This window comes from Xenopus laevis, chromosome 2S (assembly GCF_017654675.1).
Source record: "Xenopus laevis strain J_2021 chromosome 2S, Xenopus_laevis_v10.1, whole genome shotgun sequence".
NCBI lineage: Eukaryota > Metazoa > Chordata > Amphibia > Anura > Pipidae > Xenopus > Xenopus laevis.
In genome coordinates, this window is record NC_054374.1 from 63,585,973 (window position 1) to 63,612,040 (window position 26,068).

The window sequence follows — 26,068 nt, forward strand, 5'->3', positions numbered from 1 at the left end:
AAAACATAATGTACAACATTTCTAGCTACTTCTTTAGTTAAGCTTTAGTTCTCCTGTAATGCTGTATTAAATGGTTATGAGATGAGAAAATAAATATCTAGAAAAATATTTTAAATATAGTTTAATGAACATGCTGTTGATGTTTTGGTAAACACTCTCAGAGTTGAACATGTAGGCTCTGAGTAAATGAAAGCACTGATCGTCCATAGAGAAGCTGTACACACAATGAGTGACATCACAAAGGATTCCCTATGCCAGTTCTTCTCATAGATGTACTTTGACAGTTTAATAGAGCTGAGTGTTTCATGTTGGGCCACATATGCCACATACTGCCCGAACAATTTTTATTCTTCATTTCTTTTTACCAAATTTAGCCAGGTCCAGTCCAGCAATGTATTTGCGAGGTATTTTAAAGTCTTCTGCAAAGTAAAAAAAATGAAGTGGGATTTCATTATCTAAACTCCACAAACATCTGTTATCCTGGTTTCCTACAAGAGCAAGTGTTTAGAAGGTTCTAAATGCCCTGTAGAATATTATGGATCAATGTCACATAAGTCTGTATCTGAATGTGAGACTGGAATTGAATAATAAAGGGCCTGAATAGAAAAATAAGTAATAAAAATGTAACAATTACAACAAAAATCATAGCTCTATAATTTTTTTGTCAGTTATCCCCAAAACTGGTGCAATCCTTCATGTTTCCATAATGGCCTTTCCTGAATCTGAGTATAAATGAACTTGCATAATATTTTGTGCAAGATAATTGTAGCGCAATGATTTGCAGTGTTTCGTAAACTGTGCTCAAAAAGTCACATTTTTATTCAATCTTTTTGTTCAACCCACTGAATTAAAGCTGAAAGTCTGCAGTTCAACTGCATCTGAGTTGTTTCATTTAAAATGCATTGTGGTAATGTACAGAACCAAAATTAGAAAAAAAATTGTCTCTGTCCAAAGATTTATGGGCCTAACTGTACATAGGCCACAGTGCTTGCACATTTGATGGATAATGGATAAGTATATTGGATAATGGATACTGGATAAGTATTATCCATATATCTTTATAAACATGGAAAACACCAAAACTTCACTATAAATTACTTTTGCATGTTTTAACACAAGGGTCTCAAATGCTTTCTGAACTATTTCATGCTTAATGACAAAATTGTTAATGGAAAAAAACTTCTATAAAATCATAAAGTCATAGAATCTCGACTTATCATTCTTTAGCCAACAACAGCATTAGAATTTTACTTGGGGTCTTGACAACCACATCTGTGTGAATCAAACACGATTTGTGGCTTACAGAAAAAGTATTGCAAAATGATGTAGATATCTGGTTTTGTTCAACAACTACTGACCTGATCATAATTCCCATACTCACCAAGTAGTAGTTTTCCAACCTGAGACACCTGGTTGCCCTGTATCTGCACTTGCACTCTTTCTTTAGACCCTGGGATAGCTGTGCACGTGGAACTGGCCTGAACACGCTGCTGCAGCATGTTTCCCACTGAAGAAGGATCTAGTCCATACAGCTCCAGATTTTTAATTATTGTCGCCTGCATTGAGGGGTAGTAATTAGTCATTTTCATTAGGTAGTAACTACTTTATCCATTGGGTAGTAGTTATCTTTATATTAGGTGTCAATGTTTTTGAATATTCTACAACCTTGACCACATATAACTAAAATAAACCCACAAATTAGCTTACTTTTTATGTATATCAAATTCAATATTTCAATTACAGCAATACAGGTATAGGATCCCTTATCCGGAAACCCGATATCCAGAAAGCTCTGTATTACGGAATGGCTGTCTCCCATAGACTCCATTTTATCCAAATAATCCAAATTTTTAAAAATGATTTCCTTTTTCTCCGTAATAATAAAACAGTAGCTTGAACTTGATCCAAACAAAGATATCATTAATGCTTATCGGAAGCAAAACCAGCCTATTGGGTTTATTTAATGTTTAAATTCATTTCTAGTAGACTTAAGTCATGAAGACCCAAATTACGGAAAGATCCGTTATCCGGAAAACCCCAGGTCCCGAGCATTCTGGATAACAGGTCCCATACCTGTACTTTATACAAATGCCTATTATCGCCACCTAGTGCCATCTCATGCATCCAATAATCATATAAATTCCAAATAATAATAAATAATAAAATACAAGGTGACAGATTTATTTTTTAAAAACATTGTTTATTTTTTTGTAAAACACTTTTTATGAGAGGTATTTTACTTTGTAGGTGAATGAAAAAGTTTCACAAATGGACACACATCTTTTGGACTTTGATTTTAACATTGAATGTTTGCGATGGCACTAGGTGGTGATAATAGGTATATTTATAAAGAATTGCTATAATTAAAACACATGACACATGATATTGTAGGACTACGTTTGATTAAGACTATGAAGTGATTTGTTAATTAATGTATGCAAATTATGATGCCACTATATCACTTTTCTCAATGTTTGAGTATTGGGTATTTAAACCTGCACTTTTCACTTGCATGGAATCACTGATAAAGGTCCAAATGTAGACAGAAACATTGGAGAGCACAGCGAAATAAATGAACACTAGAAGATGATATTGGTATGCCGATCCCTCTTTCAAGTATTTACATAATTTGATGAAGCACCCACTTTGTGAATTGGATCAGAGTGCACACACACATCTGAACTTAAATAAATGCTTTAAAAGTTTTTGTTTTTAGTACAGACATTCTCATTTCCACAGATTGAAAGGAAACCATTCTATTTCCGACTTATAGGAACCATTTCCCAAACTCTCGAGTCATGTAACCTTCTAGGACTTAAAGTCACTTTGGTTTTCATAGTTGGTGACACACAAATTCTCTCTCTGGGGGTTGGATATGCCACTCAAAGCATTTAGCTGGCTTCCAATCCACCTTATATCATTACTATTACACACATACAATAAAAGCATAGTTACCTTTTTATTTGATCCCCTCTGGACCACACTGATATCAATTGGGTCAATGTTTCCTTTTCGTATAAAGGATGGTCGACCAGGGATCGTCACTTGATGGGAATGCTGCATCTTTTCCAGACACCTACATCAGAATTTTATGAAACTATCACATAAGGAGGAAATGAAAAGAGATTGTCTAGAAGCATATATACTGTTGTGGTTTGTCCCAATGCCTACTAAAACCGAATTGAATTTTCTTTCAGGTGACAAGCTATATATAGTTAAAATATTGCTTAGGTCTAGCTGCCTCACATTCAAGATAATCTGAATAAAACATTTTTTGCACAGAGAAAGCAACTGTGATTCTAAACAACATTCTGATATACAAAAATCTTTTGAATGGGTTTAAATTTGTGTATAAATGTAATTGCTACTAAGGATGGTAAAATCCCCCCTTTTGTGACAGGAGCATATTTAGTTGTATTTAGATGTATAAATGATATTTAAACACTAACTGGTCTGTCAAAAATTAATACTTTTTTGTCTTTTACACAGACATAACAGATTCCATAGACTGAAAGAAAACCATGATGATCTGTCTCTGATCACAGAGGCCATTTCCCCAACACCCCTTCACAATGGAACAAAGTCAAAGGGAGAATGTCAAAATGGGGATTACAAAAAATAGGGGGGGGGGGAAGATAACCAATTTGACCCTCTCTAATGGTAGCTCACATGAGGAACATGGTTATGGTGTTTGGAAAGCTGTGCCATAGATCAGAGGAAAAACCAGCAGAAAAACCAGGGCTGATATTATCAGCATTCTTATCACTGGAGGCTTCATATGAACTGATGAACTAAAAGTTCTGTTTCTTGTTCAGTTCATCCACATTGCTAGTCTGCACAATATCCCACGGATTGTCAGTCACTTTACCACAGCAGTTGACTAAAAGCAACTGGTATAAAAACATTATGCATTTTCTATAGTTATATTGTAACAAAAGCAGCCAATTTTATCTCTCAATGGCAGATTCCAACAATCTAATTTATTTCTGAATTACAAACTCTGTCTGTGGCATAAACGCTTAATTCAGATAACTAGATGCTTAGATTTGAGCCTGAGGGAAGAGAGAGCAAAACAGAATCTGTTATACAAATGCTGAGAGTTAACACATGTTTATTAACAAAACACTCAGGCTATGGTAGCAAAAGACACAGAAATCATGGACATAATACAATTTAGGGAATAGAGTGCAAACCAAGAACTATGGTCGTAAGACAAAACAGAGGCGCCAAAAAGGATAAAAATAGCTAAAAGCGCTTAAAAACCCAATGGGTAATTCAGAGGAGGTAGTAATGAACTTACCTCCTCCAAGCAGACACCAACGAAAGTGGTAATTTTCAATAATAGTTTATTCACAAAACAGGGATACTGTTTTGTGAATAAACTATTATTGAAAATTACCACTTTCGTTGGTGTCTGCTTGGAGGAGGTAAGTTCATTACTACCTCCTCTGAATTACCCATTGGGTTTTTAAGTGCTTTTAGCTATTTTTATCCTTTTTGGCGCCTCTGTTTTGTCTTACTACCATATTGAGTCTACCCCGAGTGGAGGGGTATCATCCCCGTTTTCTTCTTCTACAGAGAGCGACGTTTTATTCCTGAGTGGGGTCAGGATAATCTCCCCACCTGCCTATACAGTGGTTGCCTATCGGTAACCCTGGTTTGTGAGTATTAACTTGTTTACTCTACCATTACTCCTTGTAAAAACATATTACACTATTGGGGCTCTTGGTGTTCCTTTTTGTCTCCAAACCAAGAACTATGCTGTACAAGCATATGTACTTATTGAGGCATTATTTAGCACATCCAGCTAATTTGATATTTGTATTTATATATTAAAAAGATGCAGTAACATTTTAGTCAGCATCCTTTCTATTTTGTTTCACCCAGAACCAGTTGGTCAGTTCCAGAGACAGTTACCTTGAGAGAAGGTCATCCCATTTCAGAGTGAAAATGTCATTGTGCTCCGATTTTTCAAGCAGGCAATCACAAAGAACTGGGTTTATATTCACAAAGCTGAAATGAAAAGACTTTGGATCAGTGCAGGTATCCATACATGGATGGTAAATCATGACTTGCCCTCATAAGAAAAAATACTAGATATTCTACATCTAAATGTCTCAAAACGATAAAATATGGATGAGCATTATCAATTTGCCAACTTCATACTGGACACTCCAGTACTGCACTTTCAATAAGGTTGAACAGTGCTGGAGTCTAGTACACAGGTTCACACTCTGGGGCTATACAAGAGATACTGTATTTCTTTAGGAGCACTGTGTCACAATCTTTTTCCACTTCTTTTATCTCTGCTGCAGAACAGTACACAGTACAGTGAAAAGCAGGCTATTTGCTTTTAGGGCATCTACCTGTACTTATATATGCAACACTGCACCACATAATTTAACAAACAGCAAAAGTTAAAGGGTAAGTCAACCCCCAAAATAAATTTGCCTAATAAAAGAAAACATAATTCTAAGCAACTTTCCAATATACATTTATTAAAATAATTCAGTGCTTTTAAAGTTATTTGTAAAAATAATAGCTATTGGCAGCATTTTATTAATTCTAGTTGTTACTTTTTAAACAATGTTGCAAAAAGTCTTAAATCCCCAGCAAAGATAGGTCTGTTAATCAGCTTACTTGTCTTAGATTGTGTCAAGAGTCTCAGCCATCAGGTCAGAGAACAGAAATGGATAGACCAACACTGTTTTCAATAGCATAACATATAGAAATACCTTAAAAACCACTGAACATTTGTAATGAATGTCTATAGTAAAGTTTCTTAGAATTATATTTTCTTTTATTAGGACAAAAACATTTTTTGGGGTTGACACTCCGTTTAAGAATTGTTTTTGTAACCGTTAGGCTCAGAACCCCATCCTGTCTTAAAGGAACAGTAACACCAAAAAGTGAAAGTGTCCTAAACAAATGAAAATATAATGCACCGTTGTGTTGCATTGATAAAACTGGTGTGTTTGCTTCAGAACAACTATAGTTTACATAAACAAGCTGCTGTGTAGCCATGGTGGCAGCCATTCCAAGCTGAAAAAGGAGAAAAGGCACAGGATACACTTAGGGTTGCCACCTTTTCTGGAAAAAAAAAATACCGGCCTATATATTTATCTTTTTTCCCCTAATAATAACATTGGCATAACCATCATTTTTAGCGACCAGGCCGGTAAAATACTGGCCAGGTGGCAACCCTAGATACACTGCAGACAACAGATAAGCTTTGTAGCATACAATGGGATCCTTATCTGTTATTATTATCTCATCTGTATCCTGAGCCTGGATGACAGTTTCAAAATAAATCGCTGTATACCTCAAAGACATTTGAGGGGAAAAAACAGAAAAATAATATATTGTAGTGTTCTTAGTTTGCCACCAAAAAAGTGTTTAGCGTCACTTAACTCCCACCCCAAAGATTATCTTTTACTATGGTGAATGGTGAGAAATAACACATCAAACGTTGTGCTTAATAATGGTTGATGAGAGAGAATGGGGTATAATTAGTACCCACACTATAATCCGCGGTGGGTCTGGTGGTCTATTATACTCACAGACTACAGTCGATTAATCGCATGTATCAAGTAGCAATATTCTGTCATTAGTCCCAACACTTCCTTTCTCCTTCGTGGGTAATAAAAAGTGACATGTGTAGAAGCGTTTACTTTCTTTTAATAAATAAGTGAAATTGCACTCACAAATGTATAGTATGAAATCAGCATTAAAATCAATAAGGGCAGCTTTGCAGTGGTTGTGTGTCACTCTTGCGTCTCTCTCCAGCATCTCTTAAGAGTCCAATGCGCATGTCTCCGCTCCCAGCAGCACGCTTCCGCACTTCCTCGTCACCACTGACGCGTTTCGCCGTTCAGTCTTCTTCCAAAAGAGGTGATGCCTCCTTGGGATAGTCACTCTTTATTACCCATGTTCTTGAAATCTGAAACTGTATTTATCGTGTACAAATGTCTCTCACAATGCATACATCATCTATATAGTTCTGCTTCTTCGGAGATGTCTCTCTTGTGAGACATTTGTACAAGATAAATAAAGTTTCAGATTTCAAGAACGTGGGTTTGAGGTATACAGCGATTTATTTTGAAACTGTTGTTTTGTTTGGAGGCAGAAGAGAGCCTGACTTTGAATGCTGTACTGGGAAAACACTGTGTTTGGGATTCACTTTTGTGAAAATAGTTAATAGTTAATTTCTCCTGTGCCTCAATGGCTACACGGCAGCTTGTTTACATAAACTATAGTTGTTTTTATGAAGTAAACACAGTGGTTTTGCCAGTGCAGGGCACCATTATACTATATTGTCTTTACATTTTTCGGTGTTACTGTTCCTTTAAAGCTACAGCATTTTGCTCATTCATGTATTTTAGCAACTTGGACTAATATTCAGCTAGGATGATCGACTGGATATCAAGGAACTCTGTACCATTTGTAATCAGTTTTTAATTAAAGCTAATGACTCAAAACAAAGATATAGAGTTATTAGACAATTTGCAACATGTGGGCTAGAACATTTTTAGTAACCATTTAGTAGCCTCTCCTAAACATTCTCCAAAGCATATAGGAGTCACGTCACTTACTTTTTATTATTTGAATTGACTAACTCATTGTTTTTCACATATGTAATAACGATGCTTCTAACATCACTTTGGGTGAGCAGATCTCCTTTTCTGCAAAATAAAGTACACATAAGGAAACAAATCTGCATGTTATTTATAGCAATGTATTTTTGTCCTTTAAAAGTCCAATTAAAGGAAAACTATACCCCCAAAATGAATACTTAAGCAACAGATATGGTTTGTATGTGTGCATCGTACGATCTCAGGGGGCGGTCCTTATTTTTTAAAATGGCAATTTTCTATTTATGATTACCCAATGGCACATACTACTAAAAAAGTATATTATTATGATAATGGTTCATTTACATGAAGCAGGGTTTTACACATGAGCTGTTTTATGCAATATCTTTTAATAGAGACCTACATTGTTTGGGGGGTATAGTTTTCCTTTAAATATAAGTGTAATGAAAATAAATTGTTCATGCTTATATAACTATACATTAATAATACAGTTAGGTCCATAAATCTTTGGACAGAGACAACTTATTTCTAATTTTGGTTCTGTACATTACCACAATGAATTTTAAATGAAACACCTCAGATGCAGTTGAACTGCAGACTTTCAGCATTAATTCCAAGGGTTGAACAAAAAGATTGCATAAAAATGTGAGGAACTAAAGCCTTTTTTTAAACACAATCATTTAATTTCAGAGGCTCAAAAAAGGCTATTTCATGGGCAGGTGTGAGCAATTGCTTTGTAATGTCATTATCAATGAAGCAGATAAAAGCCCTTGAGTTGATTTGAGGGGGGTGCTTGTATGTGGAAGATTTTGGTGTGAACAGACAACATGCAGTCAAAAGAGCTCTCCATGCAGGTGAAACAAGCCATCCTTAAGCTGCAAACCCATCTGAGAAATCGCTACAATATTAGGAGTTGCAAAATCTACAGTTTGGTACATCCTGAGAAAGAAAGAAAGCACTGGTGAATTCAGCAACGCAAAAAGATCTGGACATCCACGGAAGACAACAGTGGTGGATGATAGCAGAATAATTTCCATGGTGATGAGAAACCCCTTCACAACAGCCAAACAAGTGAACAACACCATCCAGGAGGCAGGCGTATTGATATCGAAGTCTACCAAGAAGTCTATCTAAGTCTACCAAGAGAAGACTGCATGAAAGTATATACAGAGGGTGCACAGCAAGGTGCAAGACACTCATAAGCATCAAGAATAGAAAGGCTAGATTGGACTTTTCTAAAAAAACATCTAAAAAAGAAAGCACAGTTCTGGAAAAAAATTCTTTGGACAGAAGAAACCAAGATCAACCTCTACCAGAATGATGGAAAGAAAAAAGTATGGAGAAGGCATGGAATAGCTCATGATCCAAAGCATACCACATCATCTGTAAAACATGGCAGAGGCAGTGTGATGGCTTGGGCATGCATGGCTGCCAGTGGCACTGGGACACTAGTGTTTATCCATGATGTGACACAGGACAGAAGCAGCCGAATTAATTCTGAGGTGTTCAGAGACACTGTCTGCTCAAATCTAGCTAAATGCAGTCAAATTGATTGGGAGGCGTTTCATAATACAGATGGACAATGCCCCAAAACATACAGCCAAAGCAACCCAGGAGCTTATTAAAGCAAAGAAGTGGAATATTCTTGAATGGCCAAGTCAGTCATCTGATCTGAACCCAATTGAGCATGCATTTCACTTGTTGAAGACTAAACTTGGGACAGAAAGGCCCACAAACAAACAGCAATTAAAAGCTGCTGCAGTAAAGGCCTGGCAGACCATTAAAAAGGAGGAAACTCAGAATCTGGTGATGTCCATGAGTTCAAGACTTCAGGCTGTCATTGCCAGCAAAGGGTTTTCAACCAAGTATTAGAAATGAACATTTTATTTTCAGTTTTTTTAATTTGTCCAATAGCTTTGGAGCCTCTGAAATGAAGTGATTGTGTTAAAAAAGTCTTTAGTTCCTCAAATTTTTATGCAATCTTTTTGTTCAACCCACTGAATTAAAGCTGAAAGTCTGCAGTTCAAATACATCTGAGTTTTATTAAAAATTCATTGTGGTAATGTACAGGACCAAAATTAGAAAATAGTTGTAATTGTATATTATAAAGCACAAGAGCCACAAAGGGCCTGTAAAACAACACAGATTGTAGTGTACAGGTATATCATTAGCTGGTAACAAGTAGATCTCAAGAACGTGGCATTTACACAGCTGTCCTCCTGGCTGCTTGCATTATTCTTATAATTTACAAATAAAAAAAGAATACTTTAGAAATGGGTATTTCTTATAGTAGAATTTAATTAAATGACAAGGAACCCCATTTCAAATAAATGTTGCCAATACAAAGGCAGCCATTCTGCCAGCCAAACTGCCATATTATTTACCCCAAAAGTGCTTACTTATGTTTCTATCTAACACTTCATTTGTTGACTGCTCAACTTGTTCAGAGTACAGACCTTCAATGTATGCATTGTTACGGAGAGGAATGAACGAGTCTGATCTGGGAATGCACATGATTCAGCATGTTACCACTGTGCATGGCCTAAGTTTGAGAAGGAAAGGTAGAGAAAAAAACTGTTTTCTGTTATTTCTTGAGCTACACAAGGCAAGCAGGAAAACTACTTCGTGTTTGGTACTTGCAAGGTAGATAATTAGATTAAAAGTGTCCAGAAAATCCCCCTGCAGAATGGACTCCCTCTAACAATGAATTACAATTACCGTATATACTCGAGTATAAGCCGACCGAGTATAAGCCAAGGTACCTAATTTTACCTACGAAAACTGGGAAAACTTATGGACTCTAGTATAAGCCTAGACACAACTACAGCCCTGTCTCCCAGCAGTGCACATTCTGCCAAAGCGACCCCCCCAGCGATCAACCGGACTTCTTTGCAAAGTTGATGGTGACAGAGAATTGCCAAACGGATTACTGTGTGCATTGTCCCACTGTCCCACTACCATGTGCAGAGGGTGCTGTTTGATATTGCCATCACTGTTAATCTTTCGTATAACCAACAGAGGGCGCTGTGTGATATTGCAGTCACTGTTATTCTTTCATATAACCAACAGAGGGCGCTGTGTGATATTGCAGTCACTGTTAATCTTTCATATAACCAACAGAGGGCACTGTGTGATATTGCAGTCACTGTTATTCTTCCATATAACCAACAGATGGCGCTGTGTGATATTGCAGTCACTGTTATTCTTTCATATAACCAACAGAGGGCGCACTGTTATTCTTTCATATAACCAAGAGGGTGCTGTGTGATATTGCAGTCACTGTTATTCTTTAATATAACCAACAGAGGGCGCTGTGTGATATTGCAGTCACTGTTAATCTTTCATATAAACAAACAGAGGGCACACTGTTATTCTTTCATACAACCAACAGATGGCGCTGTGTGATATTGCAGTCACTGTTATTCTTTCATATAACCAACAGATGGCGCTGTGTGATATTGCAGTCACTGTTATTCTTTCATACAACCAACAGAGGGCGCACTGTTATTCTTTCATATAACCAACAGAGGGCATTGTGGGATATTGCAGTCTCTCCCCAAGTGTACTGTTGGTATAGGAATGATTAAAAGTGACTGCAATCTCAGCTACTCGGGTCGGGTACCGCTGACCCGAGTATAAGCCGAGGTAGACTTTTTCAGCACATTTTGGATTCTGAAAAACTCAGCTTATACTCGGGTATATACGGTATAACTAATTACGTTCCTTGCATGGACCAAGCATGAAGTAACGTAAAGGATCAGTAACATCAAACAAATGAAAATGTAAAAGTAATACAAATATAATGCATTGTTACCCTGCACTGGTTAAACTACTGTGTTTGCTTCAGAAACACTACTATTGTTTATATAAATAAGCTGCTATGTAGCCATGGGGTCAGTCATTTAAAAGAGGAAAGACTCAGGTTACACAGCAGATAAGCTCTGTAGAACATAATGGTGTTATCCGTTATCCACTATTTAACCTGTGCCATATAGCCTTTCAATTTTCGCCATTGCTACACAGCAGTTTGTGTATATGAACTATAGTAGTGTTTCTGAAGCAAACAGATCAGTTTACCAGTGCAGGGCAACACTTCATAATATTTTATTCCTTTAAAACACAATTTTTTTGGTATTACTGTTCCTTTAAACATCCCTGTTTGCCCTGTTCCGCTCAGAAAATTAAAAAAAAAAAACCCAGACTTTTCCAGATTGAAAATTATATGATTTTATGATATGATCTATAGGCAAATGTATGTTCCACAGCCTTATTCATTTATATAATGTTGAACAAGGGGAGTATATCCCCCTTTAATAAAGTACTATTAATCATCCATTGAAGTTTATATTAGTGGTGCACAGAAAAATATTTAAGATAATTGCCTGTATCTTAGGGAAAATCTCTATATAAGATCTAGCACATTGCCAAACAAATTAAAATAGTTTGCAACAAAAATTATATAAAAGAGATTGTAGAAATATTGGAGCCACCCTTAGTGATCTTAGAAAGGATTTTACCAGATGTTCTTACCTATGCCCACTCTCTTGGAAAAGTGGCAGCATCTTACTGGAAATACCATAGAGGGTTATAATTTCAGGGGGCTGGTATGGTGATTCTCCTTCTCCATTTATGCTCTCAGAAACCACCAGGTCCACTGGTACAGAGTCCGGTGCAACAAAGGAACGGACACTGTCAGGACAAGAGAAATACATTTCAATTAAGTTAAAGTCTTGGTAAAACCAAAAATAAAAAAGATTAATTTCACTTGATATGCAATTGTATGTATTATGTACTTGTAATAGTCTTTTTTTTTGTAAAAGGGGAACAGACATGAAGATAATGTAAATAATGTAAGTGATAATAGTAGGTTATTAATAAATTTAACTTTTTCATGTTGGTGTTGCTTTTGTTGCTGGGATAGTTTTAGCTTTATGTATGCATGGTGTAAATGCCACACATTCCTTATGACAAGATGCATTATCTTTGTACACTTTGCCACATAGTAAAAGAAATTTCTGATTTTATGCTATTAAACTTTTGTGTTTAGGTCAAGATTACAGGCAGGATTTTAGGCCTTAAGTACTGCAGTAATAGGTACAATACACAAGGTGGTATCTGTTATGATCAGTTCTCAGGGCCACTTTAGTACTAAATACACAGTCTGCAAACAGTCAGAGCTTTGTTTATCAGTTCCTTACCTTCCTACCTTACCCCCACCTGCAGCATTAAACAATAACAGGGATAACATTTTAGTAGCTCAAAATGTGATGATTTCTAGAGTTATGGTTTGTAATGTATTATTCTCAATGCTGTACAAAGGATTAATAATTAATGTGCGTGTCATGTGGCAGCTTAGAAGACACTGCTAACTATAGCATTCATTTGTACTAATTACTTATTGGCTATACAGTAATTAACATTCATATATTATTGGTAAAGTGTGAAACCCTATCTGTAGCTCACCGATTTCATTCCCGCACACAGATACTTTAGCAAACCAAAAGACTTTTTGCTACATCATTAAAATAAAAAAATAGAAGCTGAGTTTCAAAATGCCCTAATCAATCAAATTCAGTATTCTTACTACAAAATGACTGATGGACCTCAGCTCAAAATGCACTGGTGTACACAGGCCTGCTTGCTGATTATAGAGATACAAGCCGGTAACATAAGTGAAGCCCCAGATTGTGTATCGCTGCTTAACTCTACATGTATTTCGGTAAAATAGAGGAACAGTGAACTTCTAGCAGGTCTCAATTGTGGGGTTTGGCAGGGTGGCTTGGGGGTGAATGCAATGTTACTAAATTTAAAAAAATAATGTCCAGAAGGCTGTAGTTTTTTAATCTATTCAGGCAATCTGGTCAGACCTCAGAATCCGTTTTAATAGCAAATATTTATTTATCAGTACAGTGTATATGGTGCCTAAATAGTCCCATCAGTCAATGTTGCACTTACTCAGGATGCTTCCAGTCTATTTCGACTATGCTCTCAACTCCCTTACTGAGCTCCTTCACCTGCAAGACCTTTCGCTGTTGCATTGTTTGCAAAAACTTAGAGAGCTGTGGGATCAGAAGAAGAATATAACAGATGCCAAATGAAGCATAGATAAAAAAAAATAATGTTTAATACACTGAAACATGTTAACATTGTAAATTTGGCATTGCCTATTTAAACGCATCATTTCTCAAAAGAGCAGATTTTTTTATATTTCATTTTGAAATCAGACATGGGGCCAGACATATTGTCAATTTCCCAGCTGCCCCTAGTCATTTGACTTGTGCTCTGATAAATTTCCGTCACTCTTTACTGCAAGTTGGAGTGATATCACCCCGCTCCCTTTCCCCCGAGCAGCTGAACAACAGAACAATGGGAAGGTAACCAAACAGCAGTTCCCTAACCCAAGATAACAGCTGTCTGGTAGATCTAAGAACAGATCTCAATAGTAAAATCTAGGTCCCACTGTGTCACATTCAGTTACATTGAGTAGGAGAAACAACAGCCTGCCAGAAAGCAGTTCCATCCTAAAGTGCTGGCTCTTTCTGAAAGCACATGACCAGGGATAATGAAATGAGATGGCTGCCTACACACCAATATTCCAACTAAAAAAAATACACTTTCTGGTTCAGGAATTAATTTTTATTTTGTATAGTGAATTACTTGCAGTGTAAACAGTGTAATTTAGAAATAAAAAATACAGCATAAAATCATGACAGAATCCCTTTAAAAATAGGTTTAACAATCTTGTGGAACAGGATTTTCATGTTTGCAATATCCATGGCTTCCCCTCTCAGTTTGCCAAATTAAAGTGTGTTGTACCCCCATACAGAATAACCAGACTAGAGTAATCTCAGTGTTATTTAAAAAGGATAAAACAAAGGCCATGAAACAGTTCTCTTAAAGGTCTATATATAGCCAGAGTTGAAAAATTGGTGATATAAATAATGCACTACATTGTATATTTTCTAGTGTCAGAAGAGGAACAACATTACAACAAAAATGGCTCAACTTTCAGCCATGCTGATGCTTTTGTCAAATAGGCACTGTATTATTATGCCTCTAATACTACAGTGGACCAAATTTGCGAATCTAAGCATTTAAGATTGGAATAAATTGACAGGCAGTGGCTTTAAGAGCAATGTGCTGCAAAGCAGATCTTCCTGACATGAGTCACATGAGGCAGACATAAAGGCAGACTAAGGTTGTGCTAGGATCAGAAGACCATCATTTAAAACTTCTAAGAAAGTATATCCTGATCTTAAAATCGGATTCCCAAAAGTAAACATAGTACCTTTAACAAATTATCAAATGGAATATAAAAAACCCAACAATATTTAAGCACCCAGGGAAGGAATTAAATAAGCTTATTCTATAAGCTTTTAAGGAGGGAACTTAATTCCCCACAGTACTACTGACCTGTCAAGTTAGAAGACCGCCTCACATATTTAGAGGTACAGAGAAAGAGCCGCATTTTATATTTGCTAACCAGCATCTATGCAGAGTAGGGCTAAGGAGATTGAAAAGCTTCAGATACATTAACCAGAGTGTAAAAAATGCTGAAATCGTCTCGACTATCGCAAAACTATAATTTGATATAAACGGCTTACCTTCTTGTAACTTGACTTTTTAATATCCACTTGCTGTCCTTCTGGACTAGTGTAAAAAAGAAAAGAAATGTGTTAAAGGAAAACTATACCCCCAAAATGAATACTTAAGCAACAGATAGTTTATATCAAATTGAATGACATATTAACGAATCTTACCAAACTGGAATATATATTTACATAAATATTGCCCTTTTACATCTCTTGCCTTGAGCCACCATTTCGTGACTCTATCTGTGCTGCCTCAGAGATCACCTGACCAGAAATACTACAACTCTAACTGTAACAGGAAGAAGTGAGGAAGCAAAAGGCAGAACTCTGTCTGTTAATTGGCTCATGTGACCTTACATGTGGTTTGTATGTGTGCACAGTGAATCTTACGATCTCAGGGGGCGGCCCTTATTTTTTAAAATGGCAATTTTCTATTTATGATTACCCAATGGCACATGCTACTAAAAAACTATATTATTATGATAATGGTTCATTTACATGAAGCAGGGTTTTACACATGAGCTATTTTACTCAGTATCTTTTAATAGAGACCTACATTGTTTGGGGGGTATAGTTTTCCTTTAAGTGTATATAAAATTACACTGTATGTTTTCGTTCAGAAGTTAAATAAATATGTAATCCATTATCTGCAACTGCATAGCAAAGTTTAGTAATGTTAACTAAATTCTTAATGTGGTGCTAATGGCTACTTCATGACTCACCAGCAGGGAAAGAGAAAATTACGCAGAAATGTGCTTGTGAGAAGAGGAAGATCTGATTTTTTCACTTTATGCTTTAATGCATGAAAGAAGCACTGGTGCAGCAAATTGTCCATAGCTTCTAAAAACACCAGAAAGGGAAACAAAATGTAAAAAGTCAGACAAACATACTGTAATGTTTTCCAACTTTACTACACCGTGCAGGTGCAAATCTAGATAGATGAAAGAGAGCCAAAGGAAATACTAATAAGATACCAGCACTACAACAGCATTCATTGGTTTGGGGGGAAAGTTAACAATTTAATACTAGGGGGGCATGTTCTGATTTCTTAAATCACATGGTTTTAAGGGTTTGTATTTGGTTTGCCCAAGCAAGAAATTTTGCTTGGATTTGGCCGAATCCCAAACCAAATTCAGGATTAAGTATTAAATATTCCTTGGCCTATAATCTCTACTAACTTAGGTCTCAAGAAAAAGTTAACATCCATGGAAATTCCAAGCAATTTGTTTATACAAGGAAGCTTAGAATTAAGGGTGACAAATTAAAAATAAATGTGTTTAGAGAATATATGGGTTAAGGCCCAACTCTGACTGAACAATAATCTAGATGTAAAATATGTCAAAAGGTGTAATTGCTTAAAGGACCAAATTATGTGGATGATGATACAATAGCTTGCTTGTTTGGCAAACAAGTGCTACATTTCATGTATAGCACTACCAATTGTTCTTGTTATAGGTTCAGGCTCAAGTGTGATTACAGACATATTTTCCAGCAACTTGGTCCTATTGTCAGGTCTCAATAAGTTGATGTTTACCTTGAGGTGACTCTTCTGTCTCTTTTAACTGTTCTTCTGCATTCTCAAACTGTTCTTCAGGATCCTCTGCTTTATTTGCAACAGTGGTTTCTTCCTTCACAAGACTGAGATTCTCGAACTGTGCTTGTGGATCCTGGGCCTCGGAGACCTCCTGCGAAGCAGCTTTCCCATCTCCCCCTTCCACTATGGTCAGACTGATCTCTGGTACAGGGATGTTTGGCAGGCTGGACTTGTCTCCATATGCCCTGCAATAGTCAAAAGTGTACTTTAAAAAAAAACACCTTAAACTTCACAAATGTTCTATAGTTTTGAAATTCCTTAATTGTTTGTCAGCTTTCAGACGCTGCTAGGGTTTAAAGGGATTCTGTGATGGGGAAAACATGTTACTTAAAAAATGCATCAGTTAATAGTGCTCCTCCAGCTGAATCCTGCATTGAAATCCATATTTCAAAAGAGCAAACTTTTTTATATTTAATTTTGAAATCACTGGGCTAGACCTGTTGTAAGTTTCCCAGGTGCCTCCACTTATGTAACTTGTGCTCTGATAATCTTCAGTCACGCTTTACTTCTGCACTGCACTTTAGAGTGATATCACCCCCTCCCTTTCCCAGCAGCTTATCAACAAAACAATGGGAAGGTAACAAAACAGCAGCTCTCGAACACTGCTAAAAACGCTGCCATGCCCCACCCAGTGTTTGATTTTTACTGTTGAGTGCTGTTATCAATGGTTCAAGAATAAAATTTTAAATGGTAGAATGATTTCCATGCAATGTACACAGTGAAACTTAGTAATAAAAACTAAACCATAAAAATCATGACAAAAATATGGAAGTGAAAATGGAGGATGAATAGGAGAGAAGCTGAAGAGCCTAAGGCCCTTTACAATTGCAGGGTGTGAAATAAAGACAATAGAAAATAATGATCAACTAAAAGGTTGCTTAGCACTGGTCAATCTATAACAAACTGCTTAATTTAAAGGTACATTTTCATGATAAAGGGGGTTAGACCAATAATAAAGTTTACCTAATAAAAGCAAACATGATTGTAAGCAACTTTACAGTACATATCAATTAGAAAATGACAATTTTCAATCAGCTTTAAAAGTAATTTGCATAATGACTTTTCTTTGCTTCTCTTCAGTCTAGACTACAGTTGTCACGGTGCCTTTGCTTTTTCTGTGATTAACAGAACCTGTAAAGGGGAATCACAAAAGTGTGCAAGGAGTTGTGGCAAATTATTGATTTAGATTTACTCACCATAACTGATCTCCAAATGTGTGCAAAACATTGAAACCTTTCCCTTTCATCCCTGATGCCAGCATGTCTTTTGACGACATAGTAGCCACGCCAATAGCCACAGGGGCCCTGGGCAAATTCAATACAAGTTAATCAGCAAGGTGAAAAGGATATTTTACTGCACAGATTTAGGTGGTCATAACTTGACCATTTAATTGAAAAAGCATGCTTCCCCCAGAGTGTCTTATTGTGCAGCTTGGAACAAATGAAATGTTATTTGGATAACATCACCTAACATGTTTCTTGCTATGCATTTAGTCAGAAGCAAGTCAAAATAATTTTGTGTTGTTTAACTGGGTGGTAATTACTAGGTTATTTACCCACATATTACATGTGACACTACAGGATACAATGCAGGTACAAGAACAACTATCCCCAGAACACTTTTATCACAACAAACATATCCAAATAAAAGAAATAGTATTTCAGCACTGTTATATGTTCATGTTACTGTTTTATTGCAACTAATGAAACTGCCTCAAGCCCGAAGACTTACGTACTTAAGTACCAGCATATATAAAAAGTGGCGTTTAAACTACCTGTAAAAACTGATTAGCAAATTAATAGATGGCATAATTATGACAATGGCACTAATAAAGTAGAATATTGAACACAGAGCACCAGCAGTCATTAAAATCCGTATTTTATTTATTCTTCATTGAAAAGACAAGCAGGACATGTATCCCAAGGCACGCTTGACGCGTTTCATGGACTAAGCCACTTATAAATACATACTGCAACAAGAGAAAGAGCTTAGTCATATTGAAGGAACAAACCCTGAACCTGCTTGGCTGAGGTATAAGGGTACATATAAATGTGGCCGTATTATATGCAAAGCTTGTGCAGTACTTAATGTTTCCACCGCTTTTACAAGTACACACACTGGGGAGACTTTTGTTATGAAACAATATTATAATTGTTGTTCCAAGGGGGTCATTTATCTGGCCACCTGCACCTGTGGTATGCAGTATGTGGGCAAGACCACACGTTGTGCAGGAGTCAGGTTCCTGGAACATCTATCGGCTGCCGAGAGAGGAGATAAAAATCGGCTATTGCCAAACATATTGTAGAACAGCACAATGGTCTAGAGTAACCTTTCAGATAATTGACAAACTCAAATAGCATGTGAGACAAGGAGACCGAGATAAGATTCTGTCTAGGATGGAGGTGTACTGGATGTATCAACTTAAAACAATAGATATTTACAGTGGACTTAATCCCGAATGTGAGCTGACATGTTTCTATTAATACAAACCATAATTTAGTATCCTATGAGGTTGCCAGCAGTGGTTTTTGATTAAATTATTATTATATGTACCTGTAAATGAGTATGGAAACAAACAAAAAGGATCTTTATTGGGATATGATGAATTTATTAGATATCTGCATTAACTGATTTATTGAATTGCATCTAATTTTTTAATTTATGGATATTTTTCAGTCTGCGTTTTGCCCTTTCCTTTTTCTTAATTAATTATTTTTCGCTTTATTAACTGTGTCCATGAGCTTTATTTATTTATTATTTATTAATGAATATATGGAGGATTCTATCGATATGACACCCAATCAAATTATAGTTTGAAGGATATATGATAATGTTAAAGGATAAGATGAATTATATGGTCAATATGACTAAGCCCCTTTCTCTTGTTGCAGTATGTATTTATAAATCCCTATGTAATCTAAGGATCAGCAACGCAGGGGTTAATGTTTTTAAAGGGGTGTGGTGTTACCTTTTTAAATGTTCACCTGGACAGTTTGAGCATAGCTTTTGAGAAAGTGGCTTAGTCCACGAAACGCGTTAAGCGTGCCTTGGGATACATGTCCTGCTCGTCTTTTTAATGAAGAATTAATAAAATATGGATTTTAATGACTGCTGGTGCTCTGTGTTCAATATTTTACTTGAAGGCTGCACGTCGGGAGCGTTTTCTCACGTGTCAGCACAGCAGGAGGATGATCCATAAGTTCTGTGAGTGCTCCCTTGTCTTTCTTTTTGCACTAATGAAGTAGCTACAGTATTAAGGTCCCCATACATGGATAGATCCGCTCGTTTGGCGATGTCGCCAAACGAGCGGATCTCCCTCCGATATGCCCACCTTGAGGTGGGCAATATCGGGCAGATCCGATCGTGGGCCCTAGGGCCCAACGATCGGATCCTAGCATTCTCAAACGGGCGGTCGGATCGCGGGACCGCATCAACGAACAGATGCGGCCGCGATCCGACAGGATTTTTAAACCCATCCGATCGAGATCTGGCCGACTTTCGGCCAGATCTCGATCGGGGAAGCCCGTCGGGGGCCCCCATACACGGGCCAATAAGCTGCCGACACAGTCTGTCGGCAGCTTTTATCGGCCCGTGTATGGCCACCTTTACATTCCAATTTGTGTTGCCAACAAATAGAATCTCAATTCAAACCCTCTGCATGCTAAGAATCTGCTCTCCTGCTGCTCCTCCTCCTGCATTCTAAACCATTGTTTCTGATTGGACTCAGGCAGATACGCAAATTTCAGCCCCAAAGTGCAACATTTTGCATTTCACTTTGAAATCTGCCCTGCCTTCAGAATACAAGGGGAGCAGCAAAGCAGGGGATTTTTCGCTTGCAGAGAATCTGCAATCATCATCATTGTCTGGCCTTATAGTTTTTGAGTTGCTTTCAACTTCAAGAAAACAACAAATATTGTATCACACTGCATACTCTGGTCCTCTGGAATTTGTGCCAGCAGTACTAAGTTAATATGAGATGCTACCTGTTTCCCACCAAGGTGATTGCACATAGGCTGCCTTGTTGTATCTGAGGAAGACCAGAAGGGGGGACAACAACACCAGGCAGCATCAGATCTGTAATATAAAAACACCAAATGTTAGCAGTAGTACAACTGAAGGCAATCATTTCTAGCTCTGTGTTTTAGCCACAATTTTCTCTCTAAAATGTGGCAGGACTTTAACCACTTTTTAAGCAGGAAAAGCTAGAATTAACATGTAGCCACACAGAATCAGAATGTTCACAATGCAACACTAGGGGGCCCATTTACTAACAATTTGCTTTTTCCAGGAATCTTGAAAAATGTACGGTTTTCCGATATTTCTAAAAATAAGTGAAAAAAACCCACGGAAACTACCTTCACCAAGAAAGAGTTGTCGAGGTGCTATAGAAGTCAATGGGAGCTGTACTGATCTTATTGGCCCGCTTTTAATCGATTCAGACTTTTACAGGATTTCAGATTTTTTTTTTACTAGAAATTGTCTGAAAATGTCACAAATTTTAGAGGTTTTGGAGGTATTCATATTTTTGTAGTGCATTGTTCAGCTTTTTTTTTGTTCGCAACTTTTATATTCTAATCTTTTAATAAATTCAATTGAAATTGTCATTTTTAGAGTTTTTGAGTTTAGTTGTGGTTTCAAAAACCTCTAAAATCCGACTTTTAATAAATAAGCCTCCACAAACTAAGGCTCATATTACAGAGGAGGCTCATTACTGCATCTTCAGACCCATTGTGCCTTTGACCTTACAGGCTGTAATTCTATATTTCTTTTTTTATATTAAGAATCCCTGCACTACAGTACTGTATAAATTGTATTTAGGAGGGTCTGTTCTTACAAGTTCGAGAAACATACCTGCTCCACCTGCCATTTTCTCCAAGACAGGTGGCCATGTGGTGAATGCTGGGAGAAGATCTGGATACTTCCACAAAGTATAAACTATAATACAAAAATTATAATTATGATACACACAATTCTACCAACAACAGGGATAAAGGGGACCGTTTCAAATCAATAAACTATAGCTCTCATGTGGATATTGGGTTCTATGGATGACCCTGGTTTTATTTAGAAATACCATTTTTTTTTTCATGTCAGTATCCCTTTAAAGGATAATTCATGTTACTTCAGCAAGTTATTTGTCTCCCCAGGCAAATTGCTATATATTATTTGTTGGGCCATACACCCGTAGCATCTGTTTGTCCCATATAAATCTCTGCACTGCTGGTTCTGATTACGAAAACACTATAACAAATGTCAGATGATAAAAAAAGGCCTGTAAAGAAGCATTGTAAGGAATTGCAAGACATGGAGTCTTGAGTGGAAGAATGCTGACATCTACTAAGAGACAGAACCAGCAGTGAAGAAAGGGACATATACATATGGCATTCAGTTGCAATTTTATTAACAAATAAATTAGAAGTAATTGGAAATTGTAACTAATGTAATTTAATCAAATTAATGGAATATATTCTTTTTTTTAGGCAAAACTATATTGCTTCGATTACATCCTCTTGAATAGTCACAGTGGTTATGTCAACCTATGTAGTGCAATACAGTAGATTTTTCTAAAGCACTCTGAGGGGTGATGATTAGGACATGACGCAGAACCAGATGTGTTATTCTCTATATTATTCTCATTATTAAATGCAGCAACTTAAAAATGAAATTAAATGTAATGTAATTTCCTTGTTAGTAGAATATGTATTTGTCTTGTTTAATGTCTTTTATTCTGAATATTTGTACTTAATGGAACAGTTCAGTGTAAAAATAAAAACTGGGTAAATAGAAAGGCTGTGCAAAATAAAAAAAATGTTTCTAATATAGCCACTACTAACACTACTTCCTGCTTTTCAACTCTAACTCTGAGCTACTCAGCGACTTGAAGGGGGGCAACATAGGACATAACTGTTCAGTGAGTTTGTAATTGATCCTCAGCATTCAGCTCAGATTCAAAATCAACAGTTATGACCCATGTGGCCCCCCCTCAAGTCACTGATTGGTTACTGTCTGGTCGGAAAGTAAGAGAGCTGAAAAGCAGAATGTAGTGTTCACTCCAGCCTTTATAGATGACATTTTTGGCTAACTAACTATATTAGAAACATTTTCTATTTGGCACAGCCTATCTATTTACCCAGTTTTTATTTTTACACTGAACAATTCCTGAACATGTGCTCTATATTATTGGTGACTTATAAACAACATGCATTACATACGCTTCCTCTCCTGACCTTTTTATTTAAAGGGAAAATTCAGGTATTGGCTAGCATCGATTATATTTATAGAATAAGAGAGAGCAAATAAAAACACACACAAGTGAGAGCTATTAAACTACTCTAAACTATTTTGTCTTACAAAACAGTAAATGCCAAAATGTTAGCTTTGCATTAAATTAACCTTTTTTTCGACCCGAATAAAAACTGTGAATACAGATTTCCATCAATATATAGGTAGGGTTGATGTCCTTCTCAACTTTTAAGGGGTGGTTCACCTTTAAGCTAACTTTAAGGGGGTTATTTATCAAAATCAGAAGTTCTCACTTTTTCACTCTGACCAAATCTGCATGGACTTTTTCCCACTATTTATCAATACATTTTTCAGAAAATGTAATAAATAATCCCCTAAGTATGTTATAGAGTGGTTGTTTCTAAGCACCTTCTATAACCAAAGATAAGTACCTGCTGATTTTAGGAAACCATCAGCAAGTTCAGAATTAAGTGCACCTGTCTCCAACATTCTCTGTTATTTTCAATCATTACTCGAAAACAAGAGTAATGCTATAGAAGTTTTTCTCAGACCTGTTGGATAGAGGTTTCTCTCCAGCTCAAACATAACTGGGTTTCGGCTGTGGACATATAACGTCACTGCGTCTCCTTTGTGTAGATATACTTTTACAACATTCAGCTCCTCTTTAGATGGCATCAACTCAGAAAGTTTGTCTGTAGTAAGAGGAGGAAATGCAGAACTTATATCTGCTCGCAGCTTCCTCCTATTTGAAAGGAAAACAATATCAATACAGTCAAATGTTGCAATTAATAGTTTATTTTGGGATATGATGTGAACATTATTTGTTGGGCTTGTGTAAAAAGGTGCATAAAGAACTTCCAAAAATAATTACACACATACTTGATTTCACAAACTAAGAGACACCATGATAGTCTGCTTGTGCTGCTTGGACCAGTTTTCCATTACTCCCCCAGGCTTACATAGTGAGCAAACCCCTCTGCAGGTGTGTTATATTCTGGGACAAGAAGTCCATCATTCCAGAGAATCTGTGCACCAGCCAATTTGCAAATAGGGTTACCACTTTTTTTTTCTTTTTTTTTTTTAAACCTTACACCGGCCTTCGGGTCAGGAGCGGTTCAGAACATTACTCAGGATAAGGGCTATGGCATATGGGGAAGGAAAACAGGTGGGCTGGGTGGAAGGAGGATGAGTGGGTCTGAAAAATGCAAATGAAAATAGGTGGACTGGGAGGGGAAATGGGTGGGTGTTTGTGTAGAAGGGGAAATTGACAGTGGAGGAGGATAAGTAAGGGAGGGATTTAAAAAGTAGGTGATTTTGTTATACCTGTGCCGGCCCTAGCTGGTAAATTACTGGTTAGGCAAATATCGGCCAGGTGTACACTATATGCAAAGCAGTGAGACGTCATGTCCCAGAGTTCATCGCTTTACAACAGAACAAGGTGATGGAGAGTCTGCATCACACCGTGGGCGTAATGGGAGGGTTGGGGAAATGTTCTGAGTTAAAGTGGACCTGTCACTGAGACACAAAAAGCTGTATAATAAAATGTATTTTAAAATTAAACATGAAATGCAATTTCTATGTTTTATTAAAGCATTCACCGCTGTTGTAAACTCATTTAAAATCACAGCTGTCAAATATTGTCAGCCCCTCCTCTATACCTTAGACATAGAGGCGGGGCAGACAATTACTTTCCATTCAGCACTTCCTAGATGTCACTGCTCTCCACACATTCCACTGTTCTCTTCACAGTTTAATTGTGTAGCCAGGGCATGGGGATGGACATTGGGTTCCCCATTCTGGTGCACAAACAAGATTCTAAGATGATGCAAGGCTTGCCTTAATAACACTGTCCACAAAATGGCTCCTGTCTGTTTGCTATAATTATAAATTCCCAGACTGACGGAAACAAGATTTAAATAATAGTGTAATTAAAGTTAATTTTGCTTGACTAATGTGATAAAATAGGATTTTGAATAATGTTTCTAGGTCAACTGGTCCACTTTAACATGGAGAAGGCAAGGTATATCACAGCTACAGGGACCCAAATCTTGAAACCTGTTCAGATGAAGGGTTAGACAATTAAATATATATTTTAAACAACTCAAAAGAATGTATATTTTCATGAAAGCCAAATCTGCCTACTGTACTTATTTAGTTTTATTTGATTTTTTTTTTTAATGTAAAACTAAACTCCCCGCGTAGTTTACATTGCTTATAGTCACACTAGGTCATAATGAGCACATACTCGACCATTCACCCTTCTTGACAAGACTTACTATTAACATAGCAAAGTAGCAATGATTAATAAAGCAGGGCTCAATAACACTCACCTGTCCGATCCCTTTATGGCTGTATTTGACTTGACCCTAAAATTCTTCGCAAACATGGCGATGGATAAACCCTTATGGCAATAAAAGAAAATAATATTCTGAAAAACAGAAAACAAAACCCAGTGACAAGCGGCAGCATGAATTAGTCCCAGGAAGACGCCATGTTTTGTCCATCGCTCTATGTATTCCCCTGGAAACAACCATTGAAGCTCAAAAGTTCCGCTGTTACAAGAGCTGACTGAGGGCTCATAACTGGGCGGGACAGAACTGCTAGGCAGGGGTTAAAAACTGGGCTTAGAGGTTTAGCATTGTGGGCGGAGTATAGTTAATAGAAGAGAGAAAATTGAGTAGGAGAGCTCCAGACGGTAACTGCCCTCTGCCCAGTCCCGGAGGCACCGATGGTCAGAGAGGAAAAGCTCCGGTAAGCAACATCTGCGAGGGAGGGGGAGCATAGTGAGCGAGAATGCGCAAGAGCGAGAGATATGGCAGGAAAGCAGAATGCTGTGAGGATGGTGGCCAGGTCTGGACTGAGAATTAAAATAGGCCCTGGCATTTCTGGTAGTCCCAAACAGCCCCCACCAGCCCACTAAATACTGACTTTCTATGGCACCTTATAGCAGTCCCTCTGGCATTTGCCAGAACCCACAGATTGCCAGTCCAGGCCTGATGGTGGCATTGGGACCAGTGGCGGAACTACCGGGGGAGCAGGGGGTGCGA

General features: G+C 37.2%; 1 protein-coding gene across 1 annotated transcript; it reads right to left on the reverse strand.

The window, feature by feature from the left end:
• Window positions 1-106: 106 nt before the first annotated feature.
• On the reverse strand, window positions 107-25,453 carry eif2d.S (eukaryotic translation initiation factor 2D S homeolog). The gene is made up of 15 exons (NM_001097122.1): window positions 25,352-25,453; window positions 23,573-23,763; window positions 21,630-21,713; window positions 20,762-20,852; window positions 17,975-18,082; window positions 16,719-16,963; window positions 15,907-16,024; window positions 15,197-15,242; window positions 13,548-13,651; window positions 12,123-12,281; window positions 7,593-7,682; window positions 4,918-5,013; window positions 2,956-3,076; window positions 1,382-1,556; window positions 107-419 (listed from the first exon to the last, which is right to left on the reverse strand). The coding sequence occupies exons 1-15, from the start codon at window positions 25,405-25,407 to the stop codon at window positions 352-354; spliced, it is 1,752 nt and encodes a 583-aa protein (NP_001090591.1). The 5' UTR covers window positions 25,408-25,453; the 3' UTR covers window positions 107-351.
• Between the last annotated feature and the right edge of the window lie 615 nt (window positions 25,454-26,068).